The sequence below is a fragment of the Chanos chanos genome, chromosome 6 (assembly GCF_902362185.1).
Source record: "Chanos chanos chromosome 6, fChaCha1.1, whole genome shotgun sequence".
Taxonomy (NCBI): Eukaryota; Metazoa; Chordata; class Actinopteri; order Gonorynchiformes; family Chanidae; genus Chanos; species Chanos chanos.
The window spans coordinates 24,615,067-24,634,165 of NC_044500.1; the positions used below are offsets into that span (position 1 = coordinate 24,615,067).

General features: G+C 43.5%; 1 protein-coding gene across 1 annotated transcript; it reads left to right on the plus strand.

Annotated features, from left to right (window-relative positions):
• The first annotated feature begins 356 nt into the window (after positions 1-356).
• slc2a1b (solute carrier family 2 member 1b) lies at positions 357-17,018 on the plus strand. The gene is given in 11 exon segments (XM_030776682.1): positions 357-700; positions 8,846-8,941; positions 12,793-12,953; positions 13,219-13,459; positions 13,819-13,981; positions 14,347-14,534; positions 14,639-14,743; positions 14,836-14,937; positions 15,116-15,193; positions 15,195-15,320; positions 15,653-17,018. Coding segments are annotated over 11 exon segments (1,479 nt in total). The 5' UTR covers positions 357-682; the 3' UTR covers positions 15,854-17,018.
• The last annotated feature ends 2,081 nt before the right edge of the window (positions 17,019-19,099 follow it).

The following is a 19,099-nucleotide window of genomic DNA, read 5'->3' on the forward strand; positions in this document are numbered from 1 at the left end:
CACTATGAAACGTAATTTTCTCACTCTGTCCATTAAATGTGCCTTAAGATGTAGAGTGCTCTGACTTTTCTGTTCTTTGGCTTTTAGTCTCTGTAAAACTCCCTGAGATATGATATTTCTGTCGTGTTCTCTGTTTTCTTTCAATGCCTTGGGCACAATTTTTTAAGGGTAACGTGTTAAAGCCCTTGGTGTCACTCATATGTGGGGTTTCGCAGCCAATGAGCAGCTTCAGGAAAGCAGGCCTCCACACACACCTCCGAGGAGGACTGTGCTAAAGTATTGCGTCAGCCAATCACATATTGAAGCCGAAGAACTTATATTCGGCTGGAGTACATCCTGGAACACATTTCGAGCACGGTCAGCGAAACGGCTAAACAAGTGGAAACAACCGAAGGCTACCACGAGGAAGCCGTGAAACATCACTGAAAAACGCGAAGAGAAGGAATCATCGTGGGAGACATCAACAGTGCAGTTGGGACGTTGTAGAAGGAAAACACTGACGCTCTTGATTAATTATTTAATTAATTTAATTGAGTTAAAAGTTATTTGAAGTAAAGGTTTTTCCCTCTGGTGACACGAGGTAATGAGAAACATTTTCTAAACTGAGAGAGAAACTGAAATTATACGATTACGACAGTTAACGTCGTCACAACCGTGTCAGCTTAAATTTTGAGGGACCTCAATGGATTCGGACGGCAAGGTAAGCGAAAATAGTTGTACAAGCAAGTTTGAACATAATTCTCTGCTATTTTTCTAAGCGACCAACTTAAGGTCTGTCACTATAGTCAGACAGCAATCTAATTGTGAATACAAAAGTTGAAAAACTTGTTTGTAATGTATCATTTTTTGCATAATTTTCAAAGTTTTGTTCATTGGAATTTAGCTAAAAAGAGCGTCCAAAAACTTGCAAAGAGGTGTGAATGTTGAAAACGAACTTGCTGCCAAAGTGTGACAGGTTCTTGGTCTATCTGGGGAGAATATTTGGGTTTTTTTGCCGGGAGCGTCTGTCACTGTTTGTGCATCGTGGTGGAGACGACGTGAGCTATCGTGAAAGGGCCTACAGCTGTATCCTCTATTTAGGTTAAAACGTGACGTGATATTGTTCAGTGTGTTTCAAAAAGGTTTGTTGTGAATATCTAAAATATTTTACATACTTGCTAGCTGATTTTAAAGATGATGATCAGGCAAGCACTTTTACTCTAAATTTGCTCGTCTTAATATTATTCCCTAGTGGAACTATTTTATATGCAATTTAGCCGATTGTCTTACGACCGGAGTTAGGTAAGTAATTACTGCATAGTAACAACCGTAACAACGGTATAAAGATAGATATATAGAGAGATGACTGAAGGACCTGAAGAACAAATGTGCTAGTAAGAATAAATGTACCTATTTCAAATACACTGATACTCCCATTAATTTTTTCTGAAGCATTTCTTCTAGAGTAAAGTGTGTCTAATCAGACGACGTTTTCAGCTGACCAAAGTACAAAGACAGAGGGAATGTAAGCCTCACAATCTGATTTCTAGATGATTTTGTTTAAGCATTCCCTGGAAACAAAATAAGTGTAATATAAAACTGCTTATCTGTTTGCCTTTTTCCTTCTGATTGTTTACCTCTGTCCTGAAAAAAACAAAGTTTATTTGTTGTATGTAAGGTCGAGTCTTATTTGGGGACTTCAGGCTGCTCATGCACTGGCCTTTGGGAGCAGAACTCCCCAGTCAGTCTGGTCAGACTGGGAAATGTTCTGGTCCTGCCTCGGGGGTCTGGTCAGACTGGGAAATGTTCTGGTCCTGCCTCGGGGGTCTGGTCAGACTGGGAAATGTTCTGGTCCTGCCTCGGGGTCACGGCTCTGCCCTTTTCCCAGCAGCCCTGTGTATTCTTTTATTCTGTTGCAAAGTGCGCAGAATTTGGTTCAGCACTGTCAACTGTTGTTCACCACACATACAGACGGCTTAGTGCACACGTGCGTGTGCTGATAATGAAACACTCGTGCCTGAGCTTTACATACCTCCACAGGCCCCTGAGCCCCAAATATGGACGCAAATTGGGGTGTGGGGGGTGGTGGGAATTAGGTGTTAGGGCAAATGTCGTGCTGAAATCCCTTGATTGTATGCAAATTCAGTGTATTCTGAGAACTCTGAAGATCCACTGAATCTACTGATCTACTGAAGATCTACTCTGAACACATTACTGAACCATACTAAACACAGTGTTGTTTACGGTGTGCTCTCAAGAAAACAGTCTCAAGAAAAACACATTGTTTGTACTGATTTGACAGTCTCAAGAGAAACTCTTTGTTTTAAAGGGTGTTGTCTTTTGACAGCACAGAGTGGCATACCTGTCTCAAAGTGATTTTCCCCTCGCCTGCCAGGTGTACATACATCAGTGTTAGTGCGTGGGTGGATGAGCTCCGTGTCACTCCTCTCTGAAGAATGATTGACAGCACAGTAAAATAACACCTTTCATTGACATGGCTTGGTTTCCATTGTTCTTTACCATACAAGACTGAATTAGGGCAAAACATACTATGACTTACTCTGAGAGATGGTGGCCCTGACCAGGCTGTGAAGCAGGTACCTCTTTTGTGTTTGGACAGGGGCAGCGTGAGGGAAAGAAAAGGTTACTGGGATTAGGCGTAGTTGTTGGCATCCAGTGAAAACTTGATTTCTGTAGAATCTGACAGTCGGATCTTTTGATTAAGCCTGGAGTTTTCATTCAGCTGAGTCCCTGGAAGAACTTAATCTCTTTTTCGCCTTCAGCAGTATGGTCCAATTCCTCTCTCCCTCTGCATGACTGCGCCTTCAGCGTACACTTCATTGTTAGTGTCAGTTGGGTCTAATGTGGACTAATGAGATGTCTTTGAAGGGGTGGGTGTTATCAAGAGGTGAACAGCTGTAATGCAGTTCCTTTGGCAAACGGCAGCCACAGAACATCCAGAGGTGTGTGTGTATGTGTGTGTGTGTGTGAGATAGTCAAATGTTTAAGTTGACATAAGTATTCTCTCTGACCCACAGACATTAACTGGTGTTTTACAGCCCAGTCTGGGTGTAGTAATTTACAGGACAGGTTTGCTGGTGTGCTGGCTGAGGGAACTGTTGAGTGTGTTTGATGGATTTAGTATCAAAGATGCTGTACACGGCTTTGGTCACGTACTGTGTGTACTAGAAGCCTTTACTTACACACTGTGTGTTTTGTCACGTGACACAGACGGTCAGGTCAGTGTAAATGTGAAGGTCACTGGCTGTAAATAGAGACACAGTCTAACAGCTCTTCTGTACAGACGGTTATGTTTTCAACTCACTGTTTATCCTTTCAGAATCTGCTGCAGTAGCCTACAGGTCATCTCAGATTTATTTAATTTCTGCTAACACCCTCACTGTCACAATTATGTGAGATAATAACTACAACAGGTCACTGTTTTGCCTGTGCTCTCAGAGTTTCTTTTACGCTTGTGAATGTTGATTTACATTAGCACTAAAACTGCGTGGAGGCTCGGCCATAAAATCCACACTTGTTTAGACCATGTAGCGTTGATGTGTGAATTAAATATAAACTCTCTGAAAGCTGGCCTAACTACACAGTGACGCATACGCAGTGTGATGGACTGGCTTGTTTAGCTCATGTGAACATCCTGGCTTGGTTAAGTCATATGACAGTGCCGGCAGGCTGAGTCATTCAGTAAGACAGCGGGCTTTCTCAGGTTCCCCTGTGAAACCGTAGGCCACAGAGAGCAGATGCCCTGGGAGCCATGGACGTGACTGTAAGAGTGTAGCACTCTGGAAGAGCCAGCCACAGTCTGGGAGGAGACAGTGGCACTGAGCCTGAGCAGGGGGAAAACTTAACTTGTCGACCAGCTTTACAGGCCTGAGTCAGCACACTGCTGTACTTCTTACTGTGTGTGCGTGTGTGTGAGTGTGTGTGTGTGTGTGTGCACGTGCTCACCTCACCACATGGTTGTGTTGCTGGTGTTTCAGTGTTTTTGGTGAAGAATTGTGAACAGAACAAAGGCTTTTGATTGCAATAGAAAATTGTTCTTTTGCTTGTCCCTCATGCATAAAGGCCACTGTGCTTACTGTTTTAGCTGAGAGACCACAGGGCCGCCTCAGCCGGCACAGGAAAGGCCTCCAAGAGATTGGGCATAGATTTGGTCCCAAACATGAAACATTTCATGACATTTCGCCCACAGGGTTATCTGTAATGGATCTGACGGACAGCGCTATTGTGTCTCACTGCCACTTGCACCTACCCGTTTATTAAATGTGCTCATGTGGTACATTGATTTCTATACAGGTTTTTAAATTGATCATCATTAATCTATGAGCAGCCCGGCAGTCACCTGTGTGTATGTAAAGTAATAAGAGTCAAGTAAGCCGTGTGCCTTAACTCACTGTCCGCTGTGCCTTAACTCGCTGTCCGCTGTGTCTTAACTCACTGTCCGCTGTGCCTTAACTCGCTGTCCGCTGTGCCTTAACTCGCTGTCCGCTGTGCCTTAACTCGCTGTCCGCTGTCTTCACAGTAAGTGAGGCTTGCCATGGTTATGCTAGCACTTTTTTGTTAGCAGTAGTCTGTTATGGCCAATATCCTTAGCTTTTGCATAAAACACTTTGTTTGTTTGTATATACACATCACTTCCCACTGTTTCCAGGAACAACTACATTATAACTTCACAACGGGTAAACATGCCCCGCGGGTTAACCCAAGGCATTCAAATGTTTTATTTGCCTCTGCTAACGTCATGGTCATACAGTGACCACTGTTATAGTGTTATGGTCCTCACATGGAGCAAAGCTCAGTTTAAATGAACCTACCAATCTATACAGGCAGCAGGTGATAAACTACACACATAATGTATGAAGCTATAGCATGAACTCCCCCAGATCTGCCAGATCTGTTTAACTAACTGTAGGACTAAAATCTTAAAAATGTAATGCTAAAAAGCCCATCGATGGCATCAGGCCCAGAAATCTGGGATCAGCCAGCCCCTGTCTCAGTGCTACTCTCAGTTTTTCTCTTTTTCTTTCTTGTTTTGCTGCAGGAAGCCATTTTGTTGTTTGATGACAGGATGTTGTCGAGTGTTGTGCAGGCTGTTTGTGTGTGTCGTTGTTTGTGTGATGTTACCAGGGTCTGCTTACGGTTTTCATGTGCAGAGCAGATTGTTGGTTGAGGGGCTTTGTGAGTCCACGGTAACAGAAAACTTAACTAATGCTCTGTCCCTCACAATGCAGTTCATCACGGAAGTCAAGTAAAACCCAGTCTGTTTGTTTATGTGCAGTTTCCTCCTGTGTGTGTGTGTGTGTGTGTGTGTGTGTGTGTGTGTATGAGAGAGTGTGTGTGTGTGTGTGGAGGGGGATGGGGGGTAACTGATCCAGTGCAGTTAGAAGTCAGAGCTGACAAAGAAAATGACGGGAACTTGTGTTTGTCTGAAATGGAGATTGCTGTTCATTCCATATGTGTAGCGTGGCATGGCTTGGATGTCACACACACACACACACAAGGCCCAGCCCTCCAGCCTGGCTCAGTCACTAAACAGGTTCTCCTTTGTCACAAGACCTGGTACGGTAGGCGTGTTCCTGATTGTGTGTTTATCTCTGTTTAGTTTCACAGCACTAGTGCGTTTCTTCCTTACCGTTCGCCCATTTACCTCACCACTGGGTCGTAATGAAAAGTGTGTTTACTCAAGAACATGCCAGCAGACAGTGTCATCCTGGTGAAGAGGTTTTACTGCCTCCAATGAGTCTCACTTCAGAGCAAACACACTCACTGTCTGCCCAGTGTATTACAAGCCTATCTGAAGGGTTATGGGAATCATTTAACCGCATTTCTTTTTTTTTTTTATTGTGAGGCTGAAATTGGAAAAATACACATGGGTGTGTGCACACTCACATGCTGGATTTAATTGTTAGTATTTGATAAGAGGGACACACAAGGGCTCAGCTCATGGCAGGATAGTCTGATTCTCAGAAAGAGAGAAACACTCCTGTGTCACTCTGACTGAGCAAAACTCCACACAACACACCAGCCTGTCTCTCTGTGGGTGGGAGGAGCTTCCTCCCCAGCCACTTTTGGCAGCAGAATGAGCTAGTGGTATGACTTGGTTGACTGACATTTATTTATTTATTTCTGCTTATGTTGCTGAAATGAATTGTCAGAAATGGACATAAATTCATTCATATAACCACATAAACACAGCCAACATCACACCTGTTTCATCAATTTGAACATCCCTAAAGAGTTAGTACTGTTAGCATGACACATTAGAAACAGAGGCAGAAGAAGAGCTGGTCTTTTACTTCAGTTAACTAAACTGGACAAGGGGAAACTGAGCTAACCTCCTCTGGTGCAGGGAAAAAGGTTTTTTTGAATTATGTGTAAGACAAGATCGTCACATGACTGAGGAGTGTATATGATCTGATTGACAGGCATGCCATTAGGACAGGGAGGAAGGGCGAGAAATGCCCCTGTATAAGTGTTAAATAATACTGACAGGACGCAGAAATAGGCACCACAAGACTGCCTGACCCACATCCAAACCCTGCCCCACCATGCAATGTTATCGGAATGTGCGGTGTGTGTGTGTGTGTGTGTGTGTGTGTGAGGACGTCAGCGAGTCACATGCTGTGTGAGGGCCATGTGTAAGACTGTGTTTATATTTCAGATTCTGAGGAGATATATTAGGGGCCAGGAGAGGTGTATCTCCTACATTGTGCCCTCTCCTTTTTTGCATTGACTCTGTGTGTGTGTGGGTGTGTGAGGGAATGCTCCATACATTTCCTAATGCTTTGTTTGATATAGATATAGCCTACGTTAGGAGAAAGAATTTCCTGGCAGTATGAGGGTTAGAGGGACACAGACGTTAAGCGAGAAATATGTCTTTGCTGTGCATAGCTTTGTCCTGTGTGAGCGAGAGAGGAGCTGAAAATTCCATATTCAGAGACAGATGTGGACTGCCTCTGGAAGCAGGACGGCTTAACGTGCTTGTCCAAAGAAGGAAGGGTGTGTTGTATTGTGTAGTAAGTTAGATTTCACAGGAAATTCCACTCTCATTGACCTTGACAAGAGTTGACATTATGAATTACGGAAGGTGAGCTTATTTGCCCAGCTGCAACGTGTTTATGGCATATCGTTTTAAAAAGTTACATACAGGCATTTAAGGAAGTAGTGTTCCTTTAAAGTTCTCTCTACTGCTCTTACAGCATCCCTTTGGCGTGTTGGTGTGTGTGTGTGTGTGTGTGTGTGTGTGTGTAGTGTGTGTTTGTGGTCACATCCTTTGTGGGGCTGGTTAAAACAAACCAGCCATGCACTCACTGACCCTGCCCATTTTCAAACATGCATTCTGATTGGCTGTTAAAGCAGCAGGGGGGGGGGGGAGTGTCCACAGCCTCAAACAACCTCCTCACATAAAACGGTCCATATGTGGACTGTTCTGCTTCTGACTCAAATATCAAGAATGACGAACATAAACTCGCTTTTTCCAAAACCGCCTCTCTCTCCCCCCCACCTCATGCCAAGAGAGGAAGAAATGGAGAACTAAGAGAGTCATAGAAACTCTACACATGATCAGGCATCTGTTTGTAATTGCCTGTAGATGTAGTTTGCCAAAGAGCTGTGTATGAAAAGAGAACATTCCTTTTAAAGACACACGGAGAGCCCTGAAATGACAGCTTCTTCTCTGCCTCACAACTTTTTTTTGTCCACACGGCCAAAAGTCTTTATTTTAGACATAGCCAATAAGATACTAGCTATCATAAATGATCAACTGTTTTACACAGAGGTTCAGTGATTTCACTGTTCTCCTCACTTTAATCCTGCATTTGTTTAGGGTTTTTTTTCTGTCCTGTTGATCATTGGTTGTTAAATAGTGCCTGTGACGTGAATGACTGTCCCTTGATACAGCCTTGCAAATGATCTTGTATGATGAAAAGGTTTTGTCGACTCTGTGACTCTTCAGTAGTGCCTGAAACATTTAGAAAGCCCTGCCTGCACCCTACCCGCAAAGCAATGGCCCACGGTCAGCATGTCTCATTGTCTGAGGAGTGGAGACAAAACTGTCCTGCTGCCATTCCGTGACCCCAGGGCCTGCGTGACATTGGCTGAATTAAAGACAGGCTTCAGTGCCAGGCCTGTTGGTTGTGGTCTGTTGTGGTTTGTTGGGGTTTGTTGGCATGTGGAAAAAAAGTGTGGTAGAGGCCATCCCTGGTGGGAGTACACCTCTCAGGCCATGTTTGGACCTCCAAGGACCAGGTAACCAGGAACCAGCACAGGCATCTGAGTGCAACAGCACCTCCTGCCAGTCTCACAGTCAAATACAGTGTCAGTAACACTGATCTGGGATCAGTTCAGCCCATACCTGTCTACTTAAAATGAGTGAAAATCTTGCTCCTTTAGCTCCTTACTTACTTGCAGAAGAGGGAAAAAATGCGTTTAAACACACTTTTTAAAAATAAGTACAACAAATTAAATGTCAGTTATTTTTGAAAATAAAGAATGTACCTAAATACCTAAGGTTGTATTTACATTGCATAAAATAGCCTAGTCCTCAAGCATGAGTTCCTAAAATAGTTTTCACGCATGAAATCATCTAGAGTACTTCTTATTGAAGTCAAGTTTTTACAAAAACAAATATATTCTTCTCAAATATTCTTTGTGGTAGTGTACTCTAACATAAATGACATTATTACTGTGAAGTTTAGGTCTGGTGTTAAAATCCTTGTATTGTGTGACAGACTGTGACAGAACGGTTAATCTAACTCTGTATGTCATGTGTAATGTTATATGTGGAAAGTTTGTTGTGTAATGTTTGAGTGGAAAGTGAAAGTGTTTTTTTTCCTTACCCCTCTTTCAGAAAGTGACTTTACCATTGCTGTTGGCTGTGGGAACTGCTGTGATTGGCTCACTGCAGTTTGGATACAACACTGGCGTCATCAACGCCCCTCAAAAGGTGAGTGCACACACACTCACACACACACACACACACACACACATGCACACACACACGCGCGCGCGCGAACTGAGTTATATTTATTTCCTCCGGCCCCACAGTCATCCGTCCTCACACGATCTACATGTTCTGGTCCCTCTGTATATCTGTGTGTGTGTGTGTGAGTGTGAGTGTGTGTGTGGGTGTGTGTGTGTGTGCGCATTTGACAGATAATATTAGTACTCCATCCGCTTTGCCAAGTAACTGTCCCTGTGCCTTCAGAGGAGGAATTTTCTGAGTTGTGATTAGGACTTAGTGGGAAAGTAAGTAAGTTATGGAGAGCAGAGTGGACAACTGCAGGGAAACCAGGCTCTGTTGGTTCTGTACGCGAGTACTGTGTGTGGATGCCTGTGTGTTCTCAGAAACTCAGACCTGATGAAATACAGGATAATGTGACACTAATTTATGCTCAGTCATCTTCTTAAGATTAGTCAGATTAGCCAAACCTTTAAAAAGCTGTCCATATTTCTGATTGCGGTGTTATAGTGGTGCAGTGGTGTGATGACCGAATCAGTGGTATACTGAGTTAAACAGTGGACCTGTTCTCAAGGTTTAGCCGGAAGTTGTGCTTTTGTATTGGACAGGCTTTATACAGCTGCCTCTGTCTATGTTGCCCTTTTCTGTTTACCTTTGACCTATTTAGACACTGCTGTCAGTGTATGGGACACACTGATATACAGCTGCAGCTGTCTACTGATACTCATCTGTCAGGAATCATGTTATTGCTTCATCACACTGCCCAGTCCACAGCCCTGTGTTTGAGCTCTTCATCAGACCAGTAACCCAGTCCACAGCCCTGTATGTGAACTTCATCAGACCAGTAACCCAGTCCACAGCACTGCGCGTGAGCTCTTCGTTAGACCAGTAACCCAGTCCACAGCCACACACACACACACACACCTACGCACACTCTGAAATACTCACATTCATTCACAAACACGTGTGCACACTCATATACATACTCAAACACACACACTCACAGACACACGCAGACATAGAGAGACACATGCACACACGCACACGTCCACACACACACACAGACATGCACACACACACACACAGAGCTCTCAAATGCAGGGAGCGAGTGGAGACTGGTATGAAAAGGGCTTTGCTAGTTGACACACTGGCCTGCTGTTTGTGCTCTAACACTGAGCACAGTTATAAGCACCTGGCCTGTGTAAGGCAACTGCAGTGAAGTAAGAAGCTGGCTGTTTTTACACTTTTTATTCTGAAATCTTTTTGAAGGAAAAATAAAGCAACATGGGCGCAGTCCGTCCTGCTCATGCTGAGGGTGTGACACTGGGCCTCAATCACCAATATCTCTGACTGATTCTCACACACCTGCTTTACGACCTGTCTGGTTTCAGAATGAGATAACCCATAAGCAGTGTGTGTAAAACTGCTGCTCACTTATGACAGCCTCCATCAACTGTTATATTCTCATTTTGGACTTTTTGTTCATTGTACAAAAGTATGAATAAATATGAAGTACATTTTGGAGTGTTACATGAAGTGTTAGTGTTGAATTTATTTATTTTAAAAGACCATAATGCCTTGTAAAATAATTATTAAAAAATATTATAAATGATAAAAAATATTGTTGTAATTTAAATCCTATAATATTATACAACTGTAGAATTGAAGAAAATGCAATAAACAATTATTTTGCACAAACATGTCAGCACTCAAATGTGAGTAAGTGTGCTCTTGAGTGTGTGTAGACTCTGTGGTCTTACCTAAGAACAAATCCCAAATGAGAAAACATTGGCAAATTTCAGAAAACTGTGTAAGTGGGTTTTAAGAACAAATATCTTCTTAAGAACGGTTGGTGAATGAGGCCCACTGAGAGAGGACAGAGACAGGTGAAAACCAACTGCCAGTTTTCCGAGACAGAAATGCCATTCTGGTAATTCTGCAAATGTAGACTGAAATCTCATTCTGCGTCAATTAGCCTCCTCACACTCTGCCTTTGGAAGGCTTAAACAAATGAAGGTGTGGAGGTAACCATGCTAACAAGTGACAAGTATTTAGGCCAAAGGTGGTTGATTGTGTAACCATTGAAATTCTTGGCCAAAGAAAGAGGAAAAAGTTTTGATGGTTGCAGAATGTATATGTCAGGTCAGGAACAGGTTACACCTGTTGAAACAGCACTGTAGGTACAGAGTGAGCAGGGTTGATTGTGTGTGTGTGTGTGTGTGTGTGTGTAAGGCCTGTTGTATGCAGGTGTTAGTATGTTAGAGTGAGTGTCTGCTTAAGGGCAGTAAAGATGGTTTTGTTAGCAGGGTTGATTGTGTGTGTGTGTGTGTGTGTGTGTGTATAGAAGGCCTGTTGTCAGGTGTTAGTATGTTAGTGTGAGTGTCGGTTTAAGGGAAGTAAGTACAGTTTTCTTAAGAGGACTATCTGAGTCAAAGCATGATAAAAGCTTGACTGAGATTATGTGTGTGTGTGTATTTGTGTGTGTGTGTGTGTGAGAGGCAGAGGGTTACCTTGAAGTAGTAATCTAATCTGGGAAGCTCTGCTTAGAGCAAAAGCCAATGTCAAACACACACACACGCACACACAAGGATATTTGGTCTCCAATTCAGCTAAAGAAGCATTTTATTGTAATATCCATACTTAAAGCCCAGTCCGGGCCAGTCACCAGAACCATGGTTTTATTCACTCTCACACAGTGCTCCCGAGACAGGACAAGTCACCCCTGCCAGCACTCACTAATCATTCAGCCAGTTCTCTCTGACTGATCAGTGTGCCTCGGTAAATGAATCAGACACACTGAGGTCTGGCCTAGGGAAGGATCTGTGACCATCCAGAGTTTTGTGTGGTGAGGTTAGCACAGTGACTGGATTCAGAGAAAAACTGGCGCGCACACACACAGTGATCCACAGTCACACACACACACACACTCTGATAAAGGGCGTCACTGTTTGTCACACACACACATATTTGTTTTGATATCCTATTGGGGACTTCCCATTTACTCCCATTATCCTGTAACTAAAGAATACTAACCTATCCCTACACCCTAACCCTAAGCCTAACCTTAACCTTCAACAAAGAAATGTTTTGACACCTGTTTGTTTTATCAGTAACAGCAATATAGTTTAAAAAACGTTTTTGTCCTAGTGGGGACCAGCATTTGGTCCCCACCAGGAACTTTTTGTCAGATTATGCTATCTTAGTAGAGACTTTTGGTCCCCTCAAAAATGCCAAAACATGCCCACGCACACACACTGATAAAGGGTCTCAGCATCTCTGAACCTGGCTGTCCTGCAGGCTGCTTTAGTGTTTGTCGAAATTGCCATGTCAGAAAGAGGAAAAGCACATTATTGGTTCTTCCAGACACTTAATTGGCTCTCTGTGAGCAATAGCAGACCAAAGATCAGCTTAGCTAGCAGATAGCAGACCACTTCACCAACCTTCTTCCAGCCTCAGCCCACCTTCTGTGATCTCAACCATAGAGCCCTGAATTTCATTACCTACTGCCATCTACTGGCCAAATGCTGATAACACAAGCTGATCAGAAAAGGCAGCATCTGAAAGGAATAATTTAATATTCATGTTTACAATGAAAAATGCAAATGCAAATGAACAAGCCATGTGAATGAAGATGTGAATGCTTTAAATGACTAAGTGTATTTATGGTTTATTGAATAAATGCACTGTGATAAGGAGAGATTCATAGAGCAGGGTGTCTTTAAGCTGAGGGAGTTTGTCTGTTGAAGCAGACTCTCTGTTGATGGTTTGAGTGAGTGTGTGAGTGTTTGATTATTATAGGGTTGACCTTGTGTGTGTATATGTGTGTGTTTTAACAGATCATTGAGACATTCCTTAACGAGACGTGGTTTGACCGCTATGAGGAGCCCATCACCAAAAGCTCCCTCACGTCCCTGTGGTCCGTCGCTGTGGCCATCTTCTCTGTGGGAGGCATTATCGGTTCCTTCTCTGTTGGACTCTTTGTCAACCGCTTTGGCAGGTGAATTCCCTGTCGTGGGTAGTGTGTGTTGTGTTAAGGGCAATCCAACACACACAAACTCATCACAGACTTGATGTTTGAAATGTGTGTGTAAGGTACAGTTTTTCCACAACTCCGCATAAAAAAGGCACATGAACATCTTCTATATTGTTGACATAAAACTAACAAAAATAATGACAGAGGTAATATGATACAAAACTAACACAATATTCTCTCTCTCTCTCTCTCTCTCTCTCTCTCTCTCTCTCTCTCTCACTGTTCACAGGAGGAACTCCATGCTCATGGTTAATGTTCTTGCCTTCCTGGCTGCTGCGCTCATGGGCTTTTCAAAGATGGGTGGATCGTGGGAAATGTTAATCATTGGCCGTTTTGTCATAGGGCTCTACTCTGGCCTGTCCACTGGCTTTGTGCCCATGTACGTGGGTGAGGTGGCACCCACTGCCCTGAGAGGAGCTTTGGGTACCCTTCACCAGCTGGGCATCGTTGTTGGCATCCTCATCGCTCAGGTAATGATGTTGACAGCAGCGTTTTCTCAGACATGGCAGTCAAACACAGAGAGACTTCACAGTGCCCTGAACTGTTTCACTTAGGACACCTGCATAGTGAAGTCAAACAGAATCAGGCAGTAAGAATATCAATAAGACATGGAAAACTAGGGGTTGGGACAGGAGAGAGCATAGAGGCAATTTAAGATTATATCTTGATTAAACTATATTAGAATTATGAATATTGTGATAAGTAAAATAATGTTCTAATTTAGTAAATCATATTATAATGGTAATACTGTGAGAGTTGACAAGGTTAATGATTGTGTGTGTGTGTGTGTGTGTGTGTGTGTGTGTGTGTGTGTGTGTGTGTTGTGTAGGTGTTTGGACTTGAGTCTATCATGGGAAACCGGACTCTCTGGCCTTTCTTGCTGGGATTCACTTTCATCCCAGCTCTGCTCCAGTGTATCCTTCTGCCCCTCTGCCCCGAAAGCCCCCGTTTCCTTCTCATCAACCGCAACGAAGAGAACAAAGCAAAGGCCGGTGAGTTCTCTCCCCAGACACACACTCACACAACTGTCTGTGTCACATCTCTGTGCTCTCGCGCACAGTCACCTGTATGAGCTCCACAGGTTTTAGTCAGTTGCATTAGCTTTTTACATGATTTTTAACAACTTAAACAAAACATTGTAAAGAAGAGTGTTTCGCATTGCTCCAAAGCAAGCGTGAGGGGGTCTGTTAGAGTGTGTTAGTTAGTTTGTCAGTGAGGAGATGTGAGGAGGTCTGTTAGAGTGTGTCAGTCAGTTTGTCAGTGAGGAGATGTTAGGAGGTCTGTTAGAGTGTGTTAGTGAGGAGATGTGAGGAGGTCTGTTAGAGTGTGTTACTGAGGAGCTGTGTGTTCTGTGCAGTGCTTAAAAAACTGCGCAAGACGACAGATGTGACTGCTGACATGAAGGAGATGAAGGAGGAGAGCAGGCAGATGTCAAGAGAGAAGAAAGTGACCATTCTAGAACTTTTCCGTTCACCACTGTACCGCCAGCCACTTGTCATTGCCATCACACTCCAGCTCTCTCAGCAGCTGTCTGGCATCAACGCCGTGAGTCAACACACATGCACACACACACACACACACACACACACACAGAGTTGTTGGATTTATTGGTGGCTGTAAGGTGACTGTGAGTGTTGCTCTTCCCACAGGTATTTTATTACTCAACCAGTATCTTTGAGAAGGCTGAAGTGCCACAGCCGGTCTACGCCACCATTGGCGCTGGAGTGGTCAACACGGCTTTCACCGTGGTGTCGGTGAGACAGACAACATTCTCTCTCTCATAGACAGATATGCAATACACTTAAGAGTCAGAGTGAACCTGTCTCTGTCTGTCTGGCCTGTTTAGTTGTTTGTAGTGGAGAGAGCTGGACGCAGGACTCTACATTTAGTGGGTTTACTGGGCATGGCTGGATCTGCTGTTCTAATGACCATCGCTATGGCCCTGCTGGTATGTCACACACACACACACACACACACACACATGCACACACAATAAATGAATTGGGTGAGTGTTTGTATTGTAGCAGGATGTGTGTTTTTCTGCATTCCGTGTTTGATGTTTAATAATTAATTAATAGTTTATTTTATTTCATGTTTATAATATTTAATATTTGCCCCACCCACAGGATCAGGTGAAGTGGATGTCGTATTTGAGTATAGTGGCTATCTTTGCCTTCGTTGCGTTCTTTGAAATCGGGCCAGGCCCCTATCCCTTGGTTCATTGTGGCAGAACTGTTCAGCCAGGGCCCGCGGCCGTCTGCCGTCGCCGTCGCCGGCTTCTCCAACTGGACGGCCAACTTCATAGTGGGCATGTGTTTCCAGTATGTGGAGGTGAGAGAGGGAGCAGGCTGCCTGGGGTGGGACTGGTTTCACTCTGAGTGTAGCTGTGTGTGAAAAGATTGAACTGAACAGCAGAACACATTTCAGAGTTGTAAAGCTCTGCTCTTCACAGACTGACCCTGCTGCACAGAGTGTCCTCTGACCTCCACGCTCAATCACACATTCCATTCATTCCTCTGCACCATGAGGTTTTGACCAGTGAATGTCCATTGTGTTTATTATCTCTTTGAATGTATATTGAGTTTTAATCCTTGTTTGTCACACATGCTCATTTCTCTCTCTCTCTCTCTCTCTCTCTCTCTCTCTCTCTCTCTCTCTCTCAGGAGTTGTGTGGTCCTTATGTCTTCATCATCTTCACCATTCTCCTCCTGGGGTTCTTCATCTTCACCTACTTCAGGGTCCCTGAGACCAAGGGCCGAACGTTTGATGAGATCTCGGCGGGTTTCCGTCAGTCGGCGGCCGCAGGGGTGGAAAAGCACTCCCCAGAGGAGCTCAACAGTCTGGGGGCTGACTCCCAACTCTAAGCACCCCCTTCCAGCCTGCTGCCTTCACCCTGTCACACACTACTGATAGACTGACACACACTGGCTGCCTGTGCATTTCCCCCCATCCTTTCCCCAAATTCTGCCTCTGCCTCTCTCTCTCTCTCTCTGTCAGTGATTTCGGTTTCTTTTTTGCAACAAATTTTTAAAATTTCAATGAATTTGAGAGGGCAGGATTGATTGTCTGTATACTGTAGGAAGGGGGAGAGCTTTTAATTTTTCTCTTTTGTTTTCTTTTTTAGATATACATGATTCTTTTAACATTTTTACATCCCAAATCTGCTTCCTCAGCCGTGTTACGACTGCTGTGGTCCTTAGACTTTCTGTTGCTGGAGGGCACTGAAAGCTTGTATTTTGATTGGTTGGCCTAAGTAGTCACTCACTCTGAAGTCCTCACACACCCGGTGTTGAGCTCTCCATTTGTCTGGCCAAACTGGTCAGCAGAAAGGATGAGCTAATGTCTTAATTTTATTGTTTATCAGCAGGTGGCGCTAAAGAAAAAAAATCCCAGCTCCTGCCTCAGCCAGATGCTCGCTGTCAGTTAACAGTGAAGGGCTATGTATCAAAGTTTCATTTTATTTATTTCACGGCCAATTCTTTAGATGAGTTACACAGATAATCACAACGCTGGGGCAGAGTTTTTCTGCTGATTTCAGTGATGTTCTGTCATGTATTTTGTACATATTTTTACCATTACATTTTAAAGTTTCTTTTTCTCTTCGATATTCTCTCCATTTTTAGTTTATCAAGCTTTGTATGTTATGCTGGAAGGAAATGAAGCAGCCAGCCAAATGATGAAATGTTAAAGCAGATTCTGTAGGCAGGTTTCGTATCTAGTCTGACAGGGATAAGACTCACACGGACAAGTCTCAATCACACAGTCAGTTTATGCTCACTGCTCACGCCGTGCTGTGGAGTTTGTCAGCAGCTGAAGTTTTGTTAACTGATTCACTCAGTGCTGTGTGTCAAAGACTGTTGCTACAGCGCTGTAGTTTAGATGTTTGGATTGGTTTAACGCACACGTAAACCCTGCGTGTCACATCAAATGTAGCAGACCAGGCTTCTAGTGCTGTTCAGTGCCAGATGATGATTAAGGCTGAAAAAACAACCGCGGAGTCTTTCTACGATTCTGTCACACTCAGCAACCGCCCCCCACCCCCCCCCCCCCACCCCCCCCCCCCCCCCCCCCCCTTCCCCTCCCACACACAGACAGAGCATGAGCTTGTCTGAGTGTAGGCTGACGGCACTCATCATGCACCAGTTAGCAATACTGCTGTTTATACGCTAGCTAAACACTCCAGACAACCAGGCGCCGACAATAGTCAAGTGTTCCTCTTCTCTCTCTCTCTCTCTCTCTCTCTCTCTCTCTCTCTCTCTCTCTCTATCCCAGATTCCTTACACCACGACAGACTCTCCTAAGCATAGTTACCCTCTGAAGAGCTGAGTCAGCCTGTGAAAAAATACATTGTCAACAGGTCTGTTGTTAGCGTCCTGCTGTCTTAGCCTCTGAGGGCTTTCACCGAAGGACCAAAGCACACCTCGCTCTTACACCCCACCACTGTCACAGGTCACAGCTCGGATCACACATCCATGTGATTCACTTTTGCTCTGTCTCCCTGGGATTCTTTATGGTAGTTTATGAAGCAAGACATGAAGTGGCTGTTTTAGCATGTTTACTAACAATACAAATCCTGTTTTGTCACCCATCAGAGGGTTCATGCTACAGTATTGCAGTTCTCCCGTATCTTTGGATAACTGTTAAGTCAAAAATCAATTTTATCTTTTGCTTTATCATTATCCTGTGAAATCAGGAGTCCTGTTGCGTAATATTCCCTTAGTGCTGTATTGAAAGAGAAGAAACTGTATTGAGGAGTGTGTGTGTGTGTGTTTTCTTTCCCTGGTGTCTGAAACTGCTGTAGCACTTCAGTGTGTGTGTGTGTGTTTGTGTGTGTGTGTGTGTGTATGTGTGTGTGTGTTTTAACTCTTTGGCAGCACTTTACCACCCTCTATCTGTTTTTCAGTTTTACAGTCTCCTCACACCGATATCATTAGAGCAAAGCTTGGTATTCGTTACAAAGCGAATAAAAGTTTTTTTTGTTTTGTTTTTATTTCTGTGTTACTGATGAAAGACTGAAACATTGATGATGATACTTGATATGGTTGTATGCATACTGGCATGTTTGAGCTGTGTCCTCCCCACTGGTTTGGAACATATCCTTTTGTCTGAATGAGAAGGAATGTGAGTGTTCATCATCCAGCAAGACTCGGCCAGTCACTCTTATGAGATCAGTTTATGAACCGGGCCCACATTTAGCCTCTGTGGGCACCGCAGAACAATTACAATCCTGCCCAAGCATTCCAGTAATTATCTGTGTGAAATTATGCACGCATTTGTGAGAGGGTGTGTGTGTGTGTGTGTGTGTGTGTGTGTGTAAAGAAAAGCACTGTAACATATGAGAACGCCAGAGGGCTCTGTAAATCATGTGTGTATTGTGTCTCTAAACTGTACAGTCTATGTACTTGAAAATTGACTTTGAATAAGAATTTGATGAATAAGCATCCTATACAATCAGGAAATGCAATCTGGTGTATAGACCATTAACAACGCACACACACACACACACCTAAACAATCTATTTGTTTAGCATGGTGATAAACTCCATCAGGCTCCAAGATTACTTTTCTTAGGGCTTTGGTGGAGTGTGTATATATTTATACATAGAACTCATAGTGAAGTTGACTGTATCATAAGAGATTTTAAAAAGCTTTGTAGTTTGATATGATTTCTGTCAACTAGTTTCTTTCTGTTATATTTTTTATGCAGTGTACTCGTCTTTCTTTTCTGCAGGAACATATACTGTAAATGTAGATGAACTTTCCCTTTCTGCCCTGACTTTTCCCATGACTTTTTACCACTGAAGGATAAAATATTTATTAGATGTCTAATTTATTAGGTTTATTATTATTATTCTTGTTTTTTTTTTTAGATCTGTGTATGACAAGTATTGGAAAAAGAACACCTTTGTATGTGTGTGTGTGTGTGTGTGTGTGTGTGTGTGTGTGTGAGAGAGAGAGAGAGGGTCAATAGGCACTGGATGTTTTGTAAATTGGTGTGTGCCATGGTTCCCTCTGGTCAGACACGTTTTTATGGCTGTGTAGTGAGACGTGTGGTCTGTGAATAACTGAATCAATAAAAGCACACAAGAGCACCTCTGCATTCAGCTCCTC